The following is a 14,763-nucleotide window of genomic DNA, read 5'->3' as shown; positions in this document are numbered from 1 at the left end:
CTTGCTGATCATATCATCAATCTGAATCACAGCTTTATCTCTCTCACTGCAAATCCTAACTGCTCGTAGGAACTGTGAATAGGGAAGACCAAATTTGGATGGAACGGGATGAAAACTAGAAAAATGTAATAAAGTATTACGATCAGTAATTTTATGATAAAGATCAGTGGAGAGAGTGCCATTGCTACACTGTACAGCAACATCCAAAAAATTGATATTGACCCTACTCATGTTGTAGGTGAATTTAATTGAATGATCTGACTGATTATGTCTCTCAATGAAATTAATCAATGACTCCTCCGTCCCTGACCAGATGACAAACACGTCATCAATATATCTAAGATATAAGATGATGGCATCAGAGATAGCACTATTTTCAAAGAAAATCTCCTGTTCTGCAACAAACATGTACGTGTTTGCGTACGAAGGGGCCACAGGGGACCCCATCGCACACCCAGAAATTTGCAGATAAAATCTGCATTTATTGTATGACCGGAGTGCCGCCGTTTGCACTGTATTGTTATCCCGCTGCCATACGGGACAAGGAGGGCACCGGACAGCTGCGATCTGAGATTGGGAGTGCTGCCGTAAGATTGACTTATTGGTGGACAAGCTGACTTGCAGGTATCAGCATGTCCATGGCTTAAGCACCCAGAGCATTTATTCATCTTCTAATTCCATTGTGCCTCATTTCTTGTCAGTCTGCTATGGCTGAATCGAGCTTGGCGATGGGCACAGATGCGGTGGAACACGTCAACCTATCATTACTCACACAAGGAACGACTCTGACCTTTTCTGAAGCGGAGGCTGATGTTATTTTACGGGACAGAGGGCTCAAAGATGAGACTGACACACAATCGACTGAGATCCTGTATAGGGACTGGCTCAAACTCAAACAAAAGGAAATAGATTACTTGTACCACGGTATCACTTTGAGTGATTATTACAAGGACAAACGCATACCACGTGGATTCAGAATTCGTAATGCCCCGACCATCGGGCGTTTTAACACTACCTTTTGTAAACGTTGGATTGCAATTTTAAACAAATGCAGTTTCGATCTCCTTTTATTGGTGATCGAGGAATCCACACGTGAATTGGCAATTGCCAAAGAGAAAATTGCTGCGTTTGAGCTAAAGTACAAAGAGGTGATTGCTAACGACTCACGGTGTAATTGGATGGAGAAGCTTGAAAATCAAATCTCTTCATATCGCAAAGATCTCATCCAATTTAAACGTCAGAAATTGGCCAAAGTGAATGCGGACTACGAGCAGAATCGTGTCTATCTGTGGGCATGTGGAACTCGCAATGACCGACAACGATTTATTAGACCACGCACTTACAAACAACTTTGGCAATCTGATTCGTCTGCAGACAAAAACACCAATAGTGATTCGGATGCACCCTCGGACACTACCAACGCTGCTACCAGGTCCCCTTTAGGAGTGCGGAGCAAGGACGATGGCGCCGACAGAGGCGGTGGACGCGCCGAGGCGGCCAGTGGAAGAGGACGGGGTCGGGGCAGAGTGGGTCGGCCCCCATTATATCGGAAGAAATAGTGTTCAACTTATCCTCTCATAGTCTTACTCCTACTGAATTACAGGTATTGCAAAAAGGACTTTCATTTGTCCCTACAGTGAAATTCAATTCCTTTCAGTGGGAAATAGAAAGATATAAGCTGAATCGTCAGCTTAAGTTACATGAACACTTTAAAGGTGCTAAGAGTTCAACACCAATGGTTACAGATGAATTGATACCTCCCAAGCTAGCCAAGCTTCAGAACCGCAGCAAATTTGATCCCGTGTCAAATAATGCCACAATCAAGACTTACGGACGCTTATTAAACCATACAGTGACTGTTGGTAATGTATCAGGCACAGATTCTAAGTGTTTTAATAACTTGAACAAGATTGAATATGATGCTCTCAGAGATTTATCTTTGTACACTGACATCACGATACGCCCTGCTGACTAAGGTGGGGGTATCGTGATTCAGAATTTACGTGATTATAAGGATGAGTTGTATCGTCAGTTAGGTGATGGCAAGGTTTACCAGGCACTTAAGGGTGATCCTACGGCCCATTTTGCTCAGTTGTTGTGTGATAAACTACAAGCGGCTGTTGAGACTGGGATCATTTCTAATACATTGATGAAAGCGCTCATTGTGGAACATCCAGTGGTCCCAGTCTTATACTCGCTTCCAAAAATACACAAGTCCCTGGTGAACCCACCAGGGCGCCCCATCATTGCGGCTCGCAATGGTCTATTCCAGAAAGTAGCCACATACTTGGATTCATTACTGCAGCCGTGTATTGTCAATAAAAGCAGATACTTGCTGGATACAACTTCATTCATTAACCAGTTACAAAAGTTGGGGAATATTCCCAAGAACAGCATCCTATGTAGCATAGATATTGCTAGCTTATACACAGTCATTCCCAACGAGGCGGGGTTGCTTGCAGTACGTAAGTTAATTGAGGGCAACCCTCTATATACCGGCCCTGAGGTGGATTTTGTGATTGATCTGTTAGCCATGACTCTGACTCACAATTATTTTATTTTTGATGGCAGATTTTATCTGCAAATTTCTGGGTGTGCGATGGGGTCCCCTGTGGCCCCTTCGTACGCAAACACGTACATGTTTGTTGCAGAACAGGAGATTTTCTTTGAAAATAGTGCTATCTCTGATGCCATCATCTTATATCTTAGATATATTGATGACGTGTTTGTCATCTGGTCAGGGACGGAGGAGTCATTGATTAATTTCATTGAGAGACATAATCAGTCAGATCATTCAATTAAATTCACCTACAACATGAGTAGGGTCAATATCAATTTTTTGGATGTTGCTGTACAGTGTAGCAATGGCACTCTCTCCACTGATCTTTATCATAAAATTACTGATCGTAATACTTTATTACATTTTTCTAGTTTTCATCCCGTTCCATCCAAATTTGGTCTTCCCTATTCACAGTTCCTACGAGCAGTTAGGATTTGCAGTGAGAGAGATAAAGCTGTGATTCAGATTGATGATATGATCAGCAAGTTTAGGCAGAGGGGTTATCCCCTTGGTAAATTGCTGCAGGCTAAGGAGAAAGCCCTCAGCATGGATCGGCAATTGCTATTATCTCAGAAAGTGATTAAACCCACCAAAACCAAATTACCTTGGATTAATCACTATAATACTAGAAGCAGTGAGATTTCCAAGGTTGCTAAATCCCTCTGGCCTATGATTCAATCTGATAAAGATTTAAACATGTCTGATATCAATATCATGCCTGCATACACCAGAGGAAGAAATCTCAGGGATTGGCTGGTTAAGACAGATATTTCGGATCTAGCCACTAAACAAAGTGAACAAAATGCGTTTTTAACCCTCCGGAAAGGCTGTTTTAGATGTCTTAATTGCACGACCTGTAGATCCCTTCTCACGGGGAATACATTTCATCACCCCTTTAGTGGTAAAAAGTATACTATCAATTTCAGACTGTCTTGCACGACAAAATTTATCATCTATCTAATTAGTTGCCCATGTGGCTTACATTATGTCGGCAAGACTGATTGTACTTTAAGGGAACGCATGGCCAATCATAAACTTGCCATCAGGAAAGCCATCATGAATGGCACTAGTGACCAACCTGTGGCACGGCATTTTGCCGTGGCACGACACAGTATTGCTTGTCTCAAATACATGATTATTGACCATGTGCCAGCCAAAGTAAGAGGGGGTAACAGGTCGTTATTACTTTTGCAAAAAGAATCCAAATGGATTCATGAATTACAAACATTGGCCCCAAGAGGCCTTAATGAAACACTTGGGCTGCATTGCTTTTTGTAAGGAGATCATTGTGTACCTCTCTTGTGTGCCGTTGTGATGTGCAGTTCAAATGTATGGTTTCATAATTATTATACTGAATATACTTATATGATCTTGTATGTGTAGGTCTGCTTGTTCTACATTTGCATCTGTGCCCTGTTGTTGTTTTTATTTTCACATTTGGTTAGGTGTGGAGTTTTTATGTGTCTTTCATTATGTTTAATTTGATTAATTGGTGTTACCTGCGGTGGGATGTACGGCAGGATGACGTCATCTATGGGCGTCTGAACGCTGTGTCCACATGGGAATGCACCGCACAGGGGATTGGGGATATAAGGTATGTGATATTTGTCATGTTGTTAACCTGAGGACGAGGTATTAAACTTCGAAACGTTGTTATACTACACCTGCATCTGCATTTATTGTATGACCGGAGTGCCGCCGTTTGCACTGTATTGTTATCCCGCTGCCATACGGGACAAGGAGGGCACCGGACAGCTGCGATCTGAGATTGGGAGTGCTGCCGTAAGATTGACTTATATATATATATATATATATATATATATAATTGTATATAATATATATATAATATTGTATACCACCTAGCACCTACCCGTGTTTTTTTTTTTTTTTCTTTCTTCTTTATACATACTACTATAGTAGCTTACTGTAGCAGTCTGCGGTGCTGCTGAGCTGACAGTGTCCAGCAGGTCCGTCATCAGTCATTACATAATAAATATATATACCTGTCCGGCTGCAGTACTAGTGATATTATATATACATATATATTGATTTCATCTCATTATCATCCAGTCTATATTATCAGCAGACACAGTACGTTAGTCCACGGCTGTAGCTACCTCTGTGTCGGCACTCGGCAGTCCATCCATAATTGTATACCACCTACCCGTGGTTTTTTTTTTTTCTTTCTTCTTTATACATACTACTATAGTAGCTTACTGTAGCAGTCTGCGGTGCTGCTGAGCTGACAGTGTCCAGCAGGTCCGTCATCAGTCATTACATAATAAATATATATACCTGTCCGGCTGCAGTACTAGTGATATTATATATACATATATATTGATTTCATCTCATTATCATCCAGTCTATATTAGCAGCAGACACAGTACGGTAGTCCACGGCTGTAGCTACCTCTGTGTCGGCACTCGGCAGTCCATCCATAAGTATACTAGTATCCATCCATCTCCATTGTTTACCTGAGGTGCCTTTTAGTTGTGCCTATTAAAATATGGAGAACAAAAATGTTGAGGTTCCAAAATTAGGGAAAGATCAAGATCCACTTCCACCTCGTGCTGAAGCTGCTGCCACTAGTCATGGCCGAGACGATGAAATGCTAGCAACGTCGTCTGCCAAGGCCGATGCCCAATGTCATAGTACAGAGCATGTAAAATCCAAAACACCAAATATCAGTAAAAAAAGGACTCCAAAACCTACAATAAAATTGTCGGAGGAGAAGCGTAAACTTGCCAATATGCCATTTACCACACGGAGTGGCAAGGAACGGCTGAGGCCCTGGCCTATGTTCATGGCTAGTGGTTCAGCTTCACATGAGGATGGAAGCACTCAGCCTCTCGCTAGAAAAATGAAAAGACTCAAGATGGCAAAAGCAGTAGCACCGCAAAGAACTGTGCGTTCTTCGAAATCCCAAATCCACAAGGAGAGTCCGACTCCAATTGTGTCGGTTGCGATGCCTGACCTTCCCAACACTGGACGTGAAGAGCATGCGCCTTCCACCATTTGCACGCCCCCTGCAAGTGCTGGAAGGAGCACCCGCAGTCCAGTTCCTGATAGTAAGATTGAAGATGTCAGTGTTGAAGTACACCAGGATGAGGAGGATATGGGTGTTGCTGGCGCTGGGGAGGAAATTGACCAGGAGGATTCTGATGGTGAGGTGGTTTGTTTAAGTCAGGCACCCGGGGAGACACCTGTTGTCCGTGGGAGGAATATGGCCATTGACATGCCTGGTGAAAATACCAAAAAAATCAGCTCTTCGGTGTGGAAGTATTTCAACAGAAATGCGGACAACAGGTGTCAAGCCGTGTGTTGCCTTTGTCAAGCTGTAATAAGTAGGGGTAAGGACGTTAACCACCTCGGAACATCCTCCCTTTTACGTCACCTGCAGCGCATTCATAATAAGTCAGTGACAAGTTCAAAAACTTTGGGTGACCGCGGAAGCAGTCCACTGACCAGTAAATCCCTTCCTCTTGTAACCAAGCTCACGCAAACCACCCCACCAACTCCCTCAGTGTCAATTTCCTCCTTACCCAGGAATGCCAATAGTCCTGCAGGCCATGTCACTGGCAATTCTGACGAGTCCTCTCCTGCCTGGGATTCCTCCGATGCATCCTTGAGTGTAATGCCTACTGCTGCTGGCGCTGCTGTTGTTGCTGCTGGGAGTCGATCGTCATCCCAGAGGGGAAGTCGTAAGCCCACTTGTACTACTTCCAGTAAGCAATTGACTGTCCAACAGTCCTTTGCGAGGAAGATGAAATATCACAGCAGTCATCCTGCTGCAAAGCGGATAACTGAGGCCTTGACAACTATGTTGGTGTTAGACGTGCGTCCGGTATCCGCCGTTAGTTCACAGGGAACTAGACAATTTCTTGAGGTAGTGTGCCCCCGTTACCAAATACCATCTAGGTTCCACTTCTCTAGGCAGGCGATACCGAGAATGTACACGGACGTCAGAAAAAGACTCACCAGTGTCCTAAAAAATGCAGTTGTACCCAATGTCCACTTAACCACGGACATGTGGACAAGTGGAGCAGGGCAGGGTCAGGACTATATGACTGTGACAGCCCACTGGGTAGATGTATGGACTCCCGCCGCAAGAACAGCAGCGGCGGCACCAGTAGCAGCATCTCGCAAACGCCAACTCTTTCCTAGGCAGGCTACGCTTTGTATCACCGCTTTCCAAAATACGCACACAGCTGAAAACCTCTTACGGCAACTGAGGAAGATCATCGCGGAATGGCTTACCCCAATTGGACTCTCCTGTGGATTTGTGGCATCGGACAACGCCAGCAATATTGTGTGTGCATTAAATCTGGGCAAATTCCAGCACGTCCCATGTTTTGCACATACCTTGAATTTGGTGGTGTAGAAATTTTTTAAAAACGACAGGGGTGTGCAAGAGATGCTGTCGGTGGCCAGAAGAATTGCGGGACACTTTCGGCGTACAGGCACCACGTACAGAAGACTGGAGCACCACCAAAAACAACTGAACCAGCCCTGCCATCATCTGAAGCAAGAAGTGGTAACGAGGTGGAATTCAACCCTCTATATGCTTCAGAGGTTGGAGGAGCAGCAAAAGGCCATTCAAGCCTATACAATTCAGCACGATATAGGAGGTGGAATGCACCTGTCTCAAGCGCAGTGGAGAATGATTTCAACATTGTGCAAGGTTCTGATGCCCTTTGAACTTGCCACACGTGAAGTCAGTTCAGACACTGCCAGCCTGAGTCAGGTCATTCCCCTCATCAGGCTTTTGCAGAAGAAGCTGGAGACATTGAAGGAGGAGCTAACACGGAGCGATTCCGCTAGGCATGTGGGACTTGTGGATGGAGCCCTTAATTCGCTTAACAAGGATTCACGGGTGGTCAATCTGTTGAAATCAGAGCACTACATTTTGGCCACCATGCTCGATCCTAGATTTAAAGCCTACCTTGGATCTCTCTTTCCGGCAGACACAAGTCTGCTGGGGTTCAAAGACCTGCTGGTGAGAAAATTATCAAGTCAAGCGGAACGCGACCTGTCAACATCTCCTCCTTCACATTCTCCCGCAACTGGGGGTGCGAGGAAAAGGCTCAGAATTCCGAGCCCACCCGCTGGCGGTGATGCAGGGCAGTCTGGCACGTCACACAGTCCGTACTTATACTGGCAGGAAAAAGAGGCAATTTGGAGGCCCTTGCACAAACTGGCTTTATTCTACCTAAGTTGCCCTCCCACAAGTGTGTACTCCGAAAGAGTGTTTAGTGCCGCCGCTCACCTTGTCAGCAATCGGCGTACGAGGTTACATCCAGAAAATGTGGAGAAGATGATGTTCATTAAAATGAATTATAATCAATTCCTCCGTGGAGACATTGACCAGCAGCAATTGCCTCCACAAAGTACACAGGGAGCTGAGATGGTGGATTCCAGTGGGGACGAATTGATAATCTGTGAGGAGGGGGATGTACACGGTGATATATCGGAGGATGATGATGAGGTGGACATCTTGCCTCTGTAGAGCCAGTTTGTGCAAGGAGAGATTAATTGCTTCTTTTTTGGTGGGGGTCCAAACCAACCCGTCATTTCAGTCACAGTCGTGTGGCAGACCCTGTCACTGAAATGATGGGTTGGTTAAAGTGTGCATGTCCTGTTTATACAACAAAAGGGTGGGTGGGAGGGCCCGTGGGAGGGCCCAAGGACAATTCCATCTTGCACCTCTTTTTTCTTTAATTTTTCTTTGCGTCATGTGCTGTTTGGGGAGTATTTTTTTGAAGGGCCATCCTGCGTGACACTGCAGTGCCACTCCTAGATGGGCCCGGTGTTTGTGTCGGCCACTAGGGTCGCTTATCTTACTCACACAGCTACCTCATTGCGCCTCTTTTTTTCTTTGCGTCATGTGCTGTTTGGGGAGGGTTTTTTGGAAGGGCCATCCTGCGTGACACTGCAGTGCCACTCCTAGATGGGCCCGGTGTTTGTGTCGGCCACTAGGGTCGCTTATCTTACTCACACAGCTACCTCATTGCGCCTCTTTTTTTCTTTGCGTCATGTGCTGTTTGGGGAGGGTTTTTTGGAAGGGCCATCCTGCGTGACACTGCAGTGCCACTCCTAGATGGGCCCGGTGTTTGTGTCGGCCACTAGGGTCGCTTATCTTACTCACACAGCTACCTCATTGCGCCTCTTTTTTTCTTTGCGTCATGTGCTGTTTGGGGAGGGTTTTTTGGAAGGGACATCCTGCGTGACACTGCAGTGCCACTCCTAGATGGGCCCGGTGTTTGTGTCGGCCACTAGGGTCGCTTATCTTACTCACACAGCTACCTCATTGCGCCTCTTTTTTTCTTTGCGTCATGTGCTGTTTGGGGAGGGTTTTTTGGAAGGGACATCCTGCGTGACACTGCAGTGCCACTCCTAGATGGGCCCGGTGTTTGTGTCGGCCACTAGGGTCGCTTATCTTACTCACACAGCTACCTCATTGCGCCTCTTTTTTTCTTTGCGTCATGTGCTGTTTGGGGAGGGTTTTTTGGAAGGGACATCCTGCGTGACACTGCAGTGCCACTCCTAGATGGGCCAGGTGTTTGTGTCGGCCACTAGGGTCGCTTATCTTACTCACACAGCTACCTCATTGCGCCTCTTTTTTTCTTTGCGTCATGTGCTGTTTGGGGAGGGTTTTTTGGAAGGGCCATCCTGCGTGACACTGCAGTGCCACTCCTAGATGGGCCAGGTGTTTGTGTCGGCCACTAGGGTCGCTTAGCTTAGTCATCCAGCGACCTCAGTGCAAATTTTAGGACTAAAAATAATATTGTGAGGTGTGAGGTATTCAGAATAGACTGAAAATGAGTGGAAATTATGGTTTTTGAGGTTAATAATACTTTGGGATCAAAATGACCCCCAAATTCTATGATTTAAGCTGTTTTTTAGTGTTTTTTGAAAAAAACACCCGAATCCAAAACACACCCGAATCCGACAAAAAAAATTCGGTGAGGTTTTGCCAAAACGCGGTCGAACCCAAAACACGGCCGCGGAACCGAACCCAAAACCAAAACACAAAACCCGAAAAATTTCAAGTGCACATCTCTAGTGAGCATGCAGACACGGCCAAGGTACAATTAGGGCATGGTTTGGGTAATTAGTCTCAAATTGTAACTAAAATGGCTTGCGGGTGCTAAAAACCTGGTGTAAGGTGCACACTGATGATGATGATTGCCACAGCCTACATCTGATTGGACGAAAATGTCTTAAGCACACCTATTTCTAGAAATACAATAACACTGCTTCAAAACTTTAAATAGTAAAAATGCAAATCACTGAAGACTTGTTATACACAGATAAAGTCTAATGCATACTCTGCTGGGGAACGGGAAGGCTCCACATATGCTTATATGTTGCCATCATCTAGATTTCAGATGCTTCTGCCACTTGGTCCTTATTATCTGCACTATTCAATGAAACGTGCATGCATTATGTCCTGCAATGTTTGGTATTCCCAGTGAAGCCTCGCATCCAGTCGTATTCTGAGGGCATCTGTACCAGGTGCATACAGGGGAGGGAGCAGTAGCTTCAAACTTGCGTATATGTGTCCAGCTGTGAATACATTGCAAAAATGCGCAGCTTGCGATTCCATTGGCATCCAACGCCCTGAAAAAGAAGAGCAGTGAAAAGAAATAGTGCTCACCCTGTATCCTTGTGTGATTTAGTCTCTCAGAGGACAGGAGGGATTCGGAGAAGGCGGGTGTTCGGACAGCTCAGAAATTGCTGAAGGAGTTCCACCCCCGCTCCCCACAGGGACAGAACCAGCTGACAGTGTTACAGAACTACTGCCTGATGGCTACCAGAGACAAAGCCAACGTGGAAACTGCCCTCAGTACATTCACTGAAATGGCTAACACTGAGGTAATGTTTTAGGACATTTCTATATATATACATCATAGTCATAGTTATGTTGGTAAATATAATGATTCACTGCATGGTTTCCTTTATTAACTGTAACTAAACCTTGTGAATTCTCCTCTTTCACCATATTAATCGCTGTGTCTGTCCTCCATGCATTACCTTGTTTTACAATCTACAGTAGATAGATAGATAGATAGATAGATAGATAGATAGATAGATAGATAGATAGATATTTCCATGGTCGTGGAGGGGCACTCTCCGATCCAATCAAGACTCATAGATGCAATACAACTTTTTATTTATATAAATTCATGGCCTCAGTCAGTCAACGTTTCTCAAGACAAGCCTCAGTGACATCCGTAATGCATTATTCTTCAAAGATATAAAATGGTAGAAATGACGCAACTCCACATACATAGAATCTCCTACGTGCATATACACCATCACATCATAGGCATCCATAGTAATAAGTGCTGGTTTATCCTCAATGTACAGTACAGAAACCGTTCCCAGAGGAGTTATGGTGCCACCATGTCCATCAGAGATTGAGCCTATGATGTGATGTACATCCATTGTGAGCAAGTTATCCCCACTATTCTGTTAGCTGGGGGAGAGTAGTACTGATATCCCTAAGGCTGATGCATGTTATACCACTTTCGCCTGTAGAAAGAGAATGTCTCGGCTCTCCTGGCAGTCTCCCAAGCTTTCATGATTCTCAAGCAAACGCCTCGAGCAAGGAACCAGCTGAAGCGGCTGTCCAAAGCTCACTGGACCCTGGAAGACGCTGATGATCTGGAGAAGAGCTGGCTGCTGCTCGCCGATGTGTATATTAAATCAGGAAAATATGACATTGCAACAGACCTGCTGAAGCGCTGCCTTAAATACAATAAGGTAAGAAGGAAGAAAGAAAGTAATGTAAGAGTGTAACCCATGGCACGCACATCATTCTGTTTGAATGTTCCCTCTAACGCAGGGTTTCCCAGCCTAAGTCCTCAAGACACACTTCAGGTTTTAAGGTAGGTTTATTGGTCCACCAGCTACTGTGGAACTATACATCCCAGCATACCCTGCCACAATTTTAGCATTCATGTCATCTCCAAGCGTCGGCAAAGGGAAGACCTGGAATAACCTGGGTTCAGCCTGCAGTAGGAACGGGGTTTCTAGCCGCTGTGACACAGCTTAAAACTATGTTCAATAACCCAGGTTGTACCTGAGTTTTTTTATGTGTTCTTTATATTATCTCCCTCTATGGCTGTAGTCTCTGTACTGTCTGCCTTGGTACATGCCAATAACAATTTGAAGCAGTAAAAAAATCTGGAGTATATTGCAGATGGTTGCAGTATCGTCTGTATGTTTGGTTTTATGCCACTACCCTGAAGTGCATTAACTGGCACAGGGTAAGTCTGGAAGGAAGGGGAAGGAGGCTGCCTGACATGTTTTTAGGTGTTAGTGGCCTCCACTGTTAGATGTGTGAAGGGTAAGAATGAGAATCGACAGACATTACGACTGTTGTGTAAATGCAGCCTTGTCAGCTCCATTGGCTCCATCACTCCTCCCATGGCCACAGCTGCCATGGTATCTCATTCAGCCTTCCCCAAGGAGAAAGACGTTTTCTGTTTGGAGTCACTGAGGACTCCTCTAAAGCGGCGGTAGGTCCAGTCTCTGACCGGTACCTCACAATAACTAACTTACCTGTTACTCTGTCCCTCCTTATATCACCTTGCTATCTCGGGCAGCTCTCCTCTCTCTATTTAGACATGTGCCCAAATCTGACTCCCAGGGCCATGCGTGAACCTCTTCTAGTCTTTTCTTGTGTCAGTTTACTGTACATCTACTTCTTAAATTGTGTTGGGTGCAAAATACCACCAGGCAGAAGACCGACAGTGAGATCCCGACGGCCAGAAACCCCACATATCATGGTATTTTTACCTTACCCTCAATCCTAACCCACCCCTCCTGCAGCCTACCCCTTTCCTCCCTCTCTCCCTCTTCTGCAGCCTAGAGTTATCCCCCCCCCCCCCCCGCAGCCTAACCCTAACTGCCCCCCCCCCCTATTTCCTGCAGCCTAAACCCCCCCCCCCCCTAATGCCTAACCCCAACCCCAGCAATTCCTATCGGGACCCCACTGCCGGTCTTCCAACTGCTAGTATTTGGACCGCATCCCCTTAAATCTTTTATAGAGTGTTTTATATGACAGTTCAATAAATAACAAGTCAATATATACTAGATATATGGTAATGTATCATAGCCTGTCCTAAGCAATTCCCGACAGTGACAGGGGAATAAGAAAATAATCAAATTCTAGGTACGTATTAATCACTGAGGTGACATGTAATTAGTCTTTATGGGAGCAATCATAGGTGTGCGCACATAAAGTCCATGTTGTCAGCAAAGCTACCTGTGTCACTACCATTCTGATGAGACGAACGTAAATCACTTACACTCAGAATAAGTAGCAGTGCCCCTACCCCGGATCATGCCCTAAGTATCTCCATCCCCAGAGGAGCGGAACAGTGAGCCATGAAGTGAGTTGTAATTGTACAATATAAAATACATAGTCCAGTTCTAATTTGTATAATATAAATTGGGAACACTGGAAGGCCTGATTCTGAGTCTGGAGCAGTGACGTCCGTGTCTGCATCTTTTGCCAGTTCTTCATCTGCGACTTTATGCAAATGGCGCTATCACCGGTGAACATCCGTGACTCCAGATGTGTAAGGACCGAGACGCCACCTTAAGATGCACCATTGGTCACACAATGGCAATATGCACCATTCCTATGGCAGGTGCAGATTATCCGTCTGAATATGGCTTCCTATGTGAGCGATAGTACGGCTCTGTACACACTATCAGTGACACTCACATGAGATGGACCATGCCTCTGCTTAGCCACCTCCCTCTCACTGCCCAATATATTGTCAAAACATTTCTGAAACCGCGCATCAATCATAGCAAATGAGGTGATGGAGGTAGGGGGAAAGATTGGGCAGAACACAATATAGGGAGACATCATGATGACAGAGAGTTGATGATATGAAAGCATACTTGCCTACTTTTGAAAAAGCATTTCAGGGAGATTGTAAAAGTAACACCTATCAGCGCGGACGTGTACTGCTACATCTGAGAGGTGTGTCATAAAAATCTCTTACATCCAAATGTAAATGAACCCCGAAGCAGTAAGTAAGATCTACTTGTTGATGAAGAAACACTGATACTTTTCAGGGGTGGTATTCAGTATGCCGGCTGTTGGGATCCTGACGCTCAGTATACCGGCGCCGGAATCCCGACACCCGGCATACCGACACCTATTCTTCCACATGGGGGTCTACGACCCCCCTGGAGGGAGAATAAATAGCGTGGCCGCAGCGTGGTGGGCGCAGCGAGCCCACAAGTGGCTCATTTGCGCTCTCCCAGCTGTCGGTATGCCGGCGGTCAGGATTCCAGCGCCGGTATGCATACCATACTACACACCTTTTCAGGGCTTATTCGTGTATTGTGTTTTACAAGTGGTTCCATATCTCTGGTCATTAGAAACCTTGTTTGAAAATGTTTGTAGCCCTAGAGATCATTGTGCCTTATAACCAATACAAGGAAATGTCATATCCATTTGAATGTACTGTATATAATTCTGATTTCATTTTGTTCCCCAAGAGTATAACATCTACATATTGGGTATAAAGGGGGTAATTCTGAGTTGATCGCAGCAGGAACATTGTTAGCAGTTGGGCAAAACCATGTGCACTGCAGGGAAGGCAGATATAACATGTGCAGAGAGAGTTAGATTTGGGTGGGGTGTCTTCAATCTGCAATCTAAATTGCAGTTTAAAAATAAAGCAGCCAGTATTTACCCTGCACAGAAACAGTATAACCCACCCAAATCTAACTCTCTCTGTACATGTTATATCTGCCCCCCCCTGCAGTGCACATGGGTTTGCCCAACTGCTAAAAAAGTTCCTGCTGCGATCAACTTGGAATTACCCCCAAAGTGCAATCAGGGAGAATTCTAGACTCTGTAGGGAGTCAGGGAGATTTCTGCTGTGTCAGGGAGTCGCCCTGATAATTAGGGAGAGTTGGCAAGTATGCATGAAAGAAGTGCTAGGAACTCCCCTGGTAGGTGCTGGACACCACTTAGTGCAGTCTGTGCCTCTCTAGGCTTCCCTGGGTGCACACCCTAATGACAAGTTTCATTCTAATGTTACTGCTTGCCAAGCATGCTTTGTTAACAATGACATTTCAGCAGAGAGATAATGGCTTCTAGTCCTCAACGCTTGTGGTTAATAACAATCAGTGGGTTGTTGTAATAATAATAAATAAATAAAAAACACATT

The 14,763-nt window shown here is 45.1% G+C and overlaps 1 protein-coding gene across 1 annotated transcript in view; it reads left to right on the top strand.

Annotated features, from left to right (window-relative positions):
- The window catches only part of TTC21A (tetratricopeptide repeat domain 21A), a 325,510-nt gene that overhangs the window by 284,956 nt on the left and 25,791 nt on the right, over nt 1-14,763 (top strand). The window contains exons 24-25 of the mRNA XM_063925168.1: nt 10,240-10,435; nt 11,102-11,326. Of these exons, the coding sequence (XP_063781238.1) occupies nt 10,240-10,435; nt 11,102-11,326 (421 nt within the window). The remainder of the gene's footprint in view (nt 1-10,239; nt 10,436-11,101; nt 11,327-14,763) is intronic.

Source organism: Pseudophryne corroboree, chromosome 5 (assembly GCF_028390025.1).
Source record: "Pseudophryne corroboree isolate aPseCor3 chromosome 5, aPseCor3.hap2, whole genome shotgun sequence".
NCBI classification, from domain to species: domain Eukaryota; kingdom Metazoa; phylum Chordata; class Amphibia; order Anura; family Myobatrachidae; genus Pseudophryne; species Pseudophryne corroboree.
Note: the sequence above shows the minus strand (reverse complement) of the source record. Positions and strands in the feature narration are given on the sequence as shown.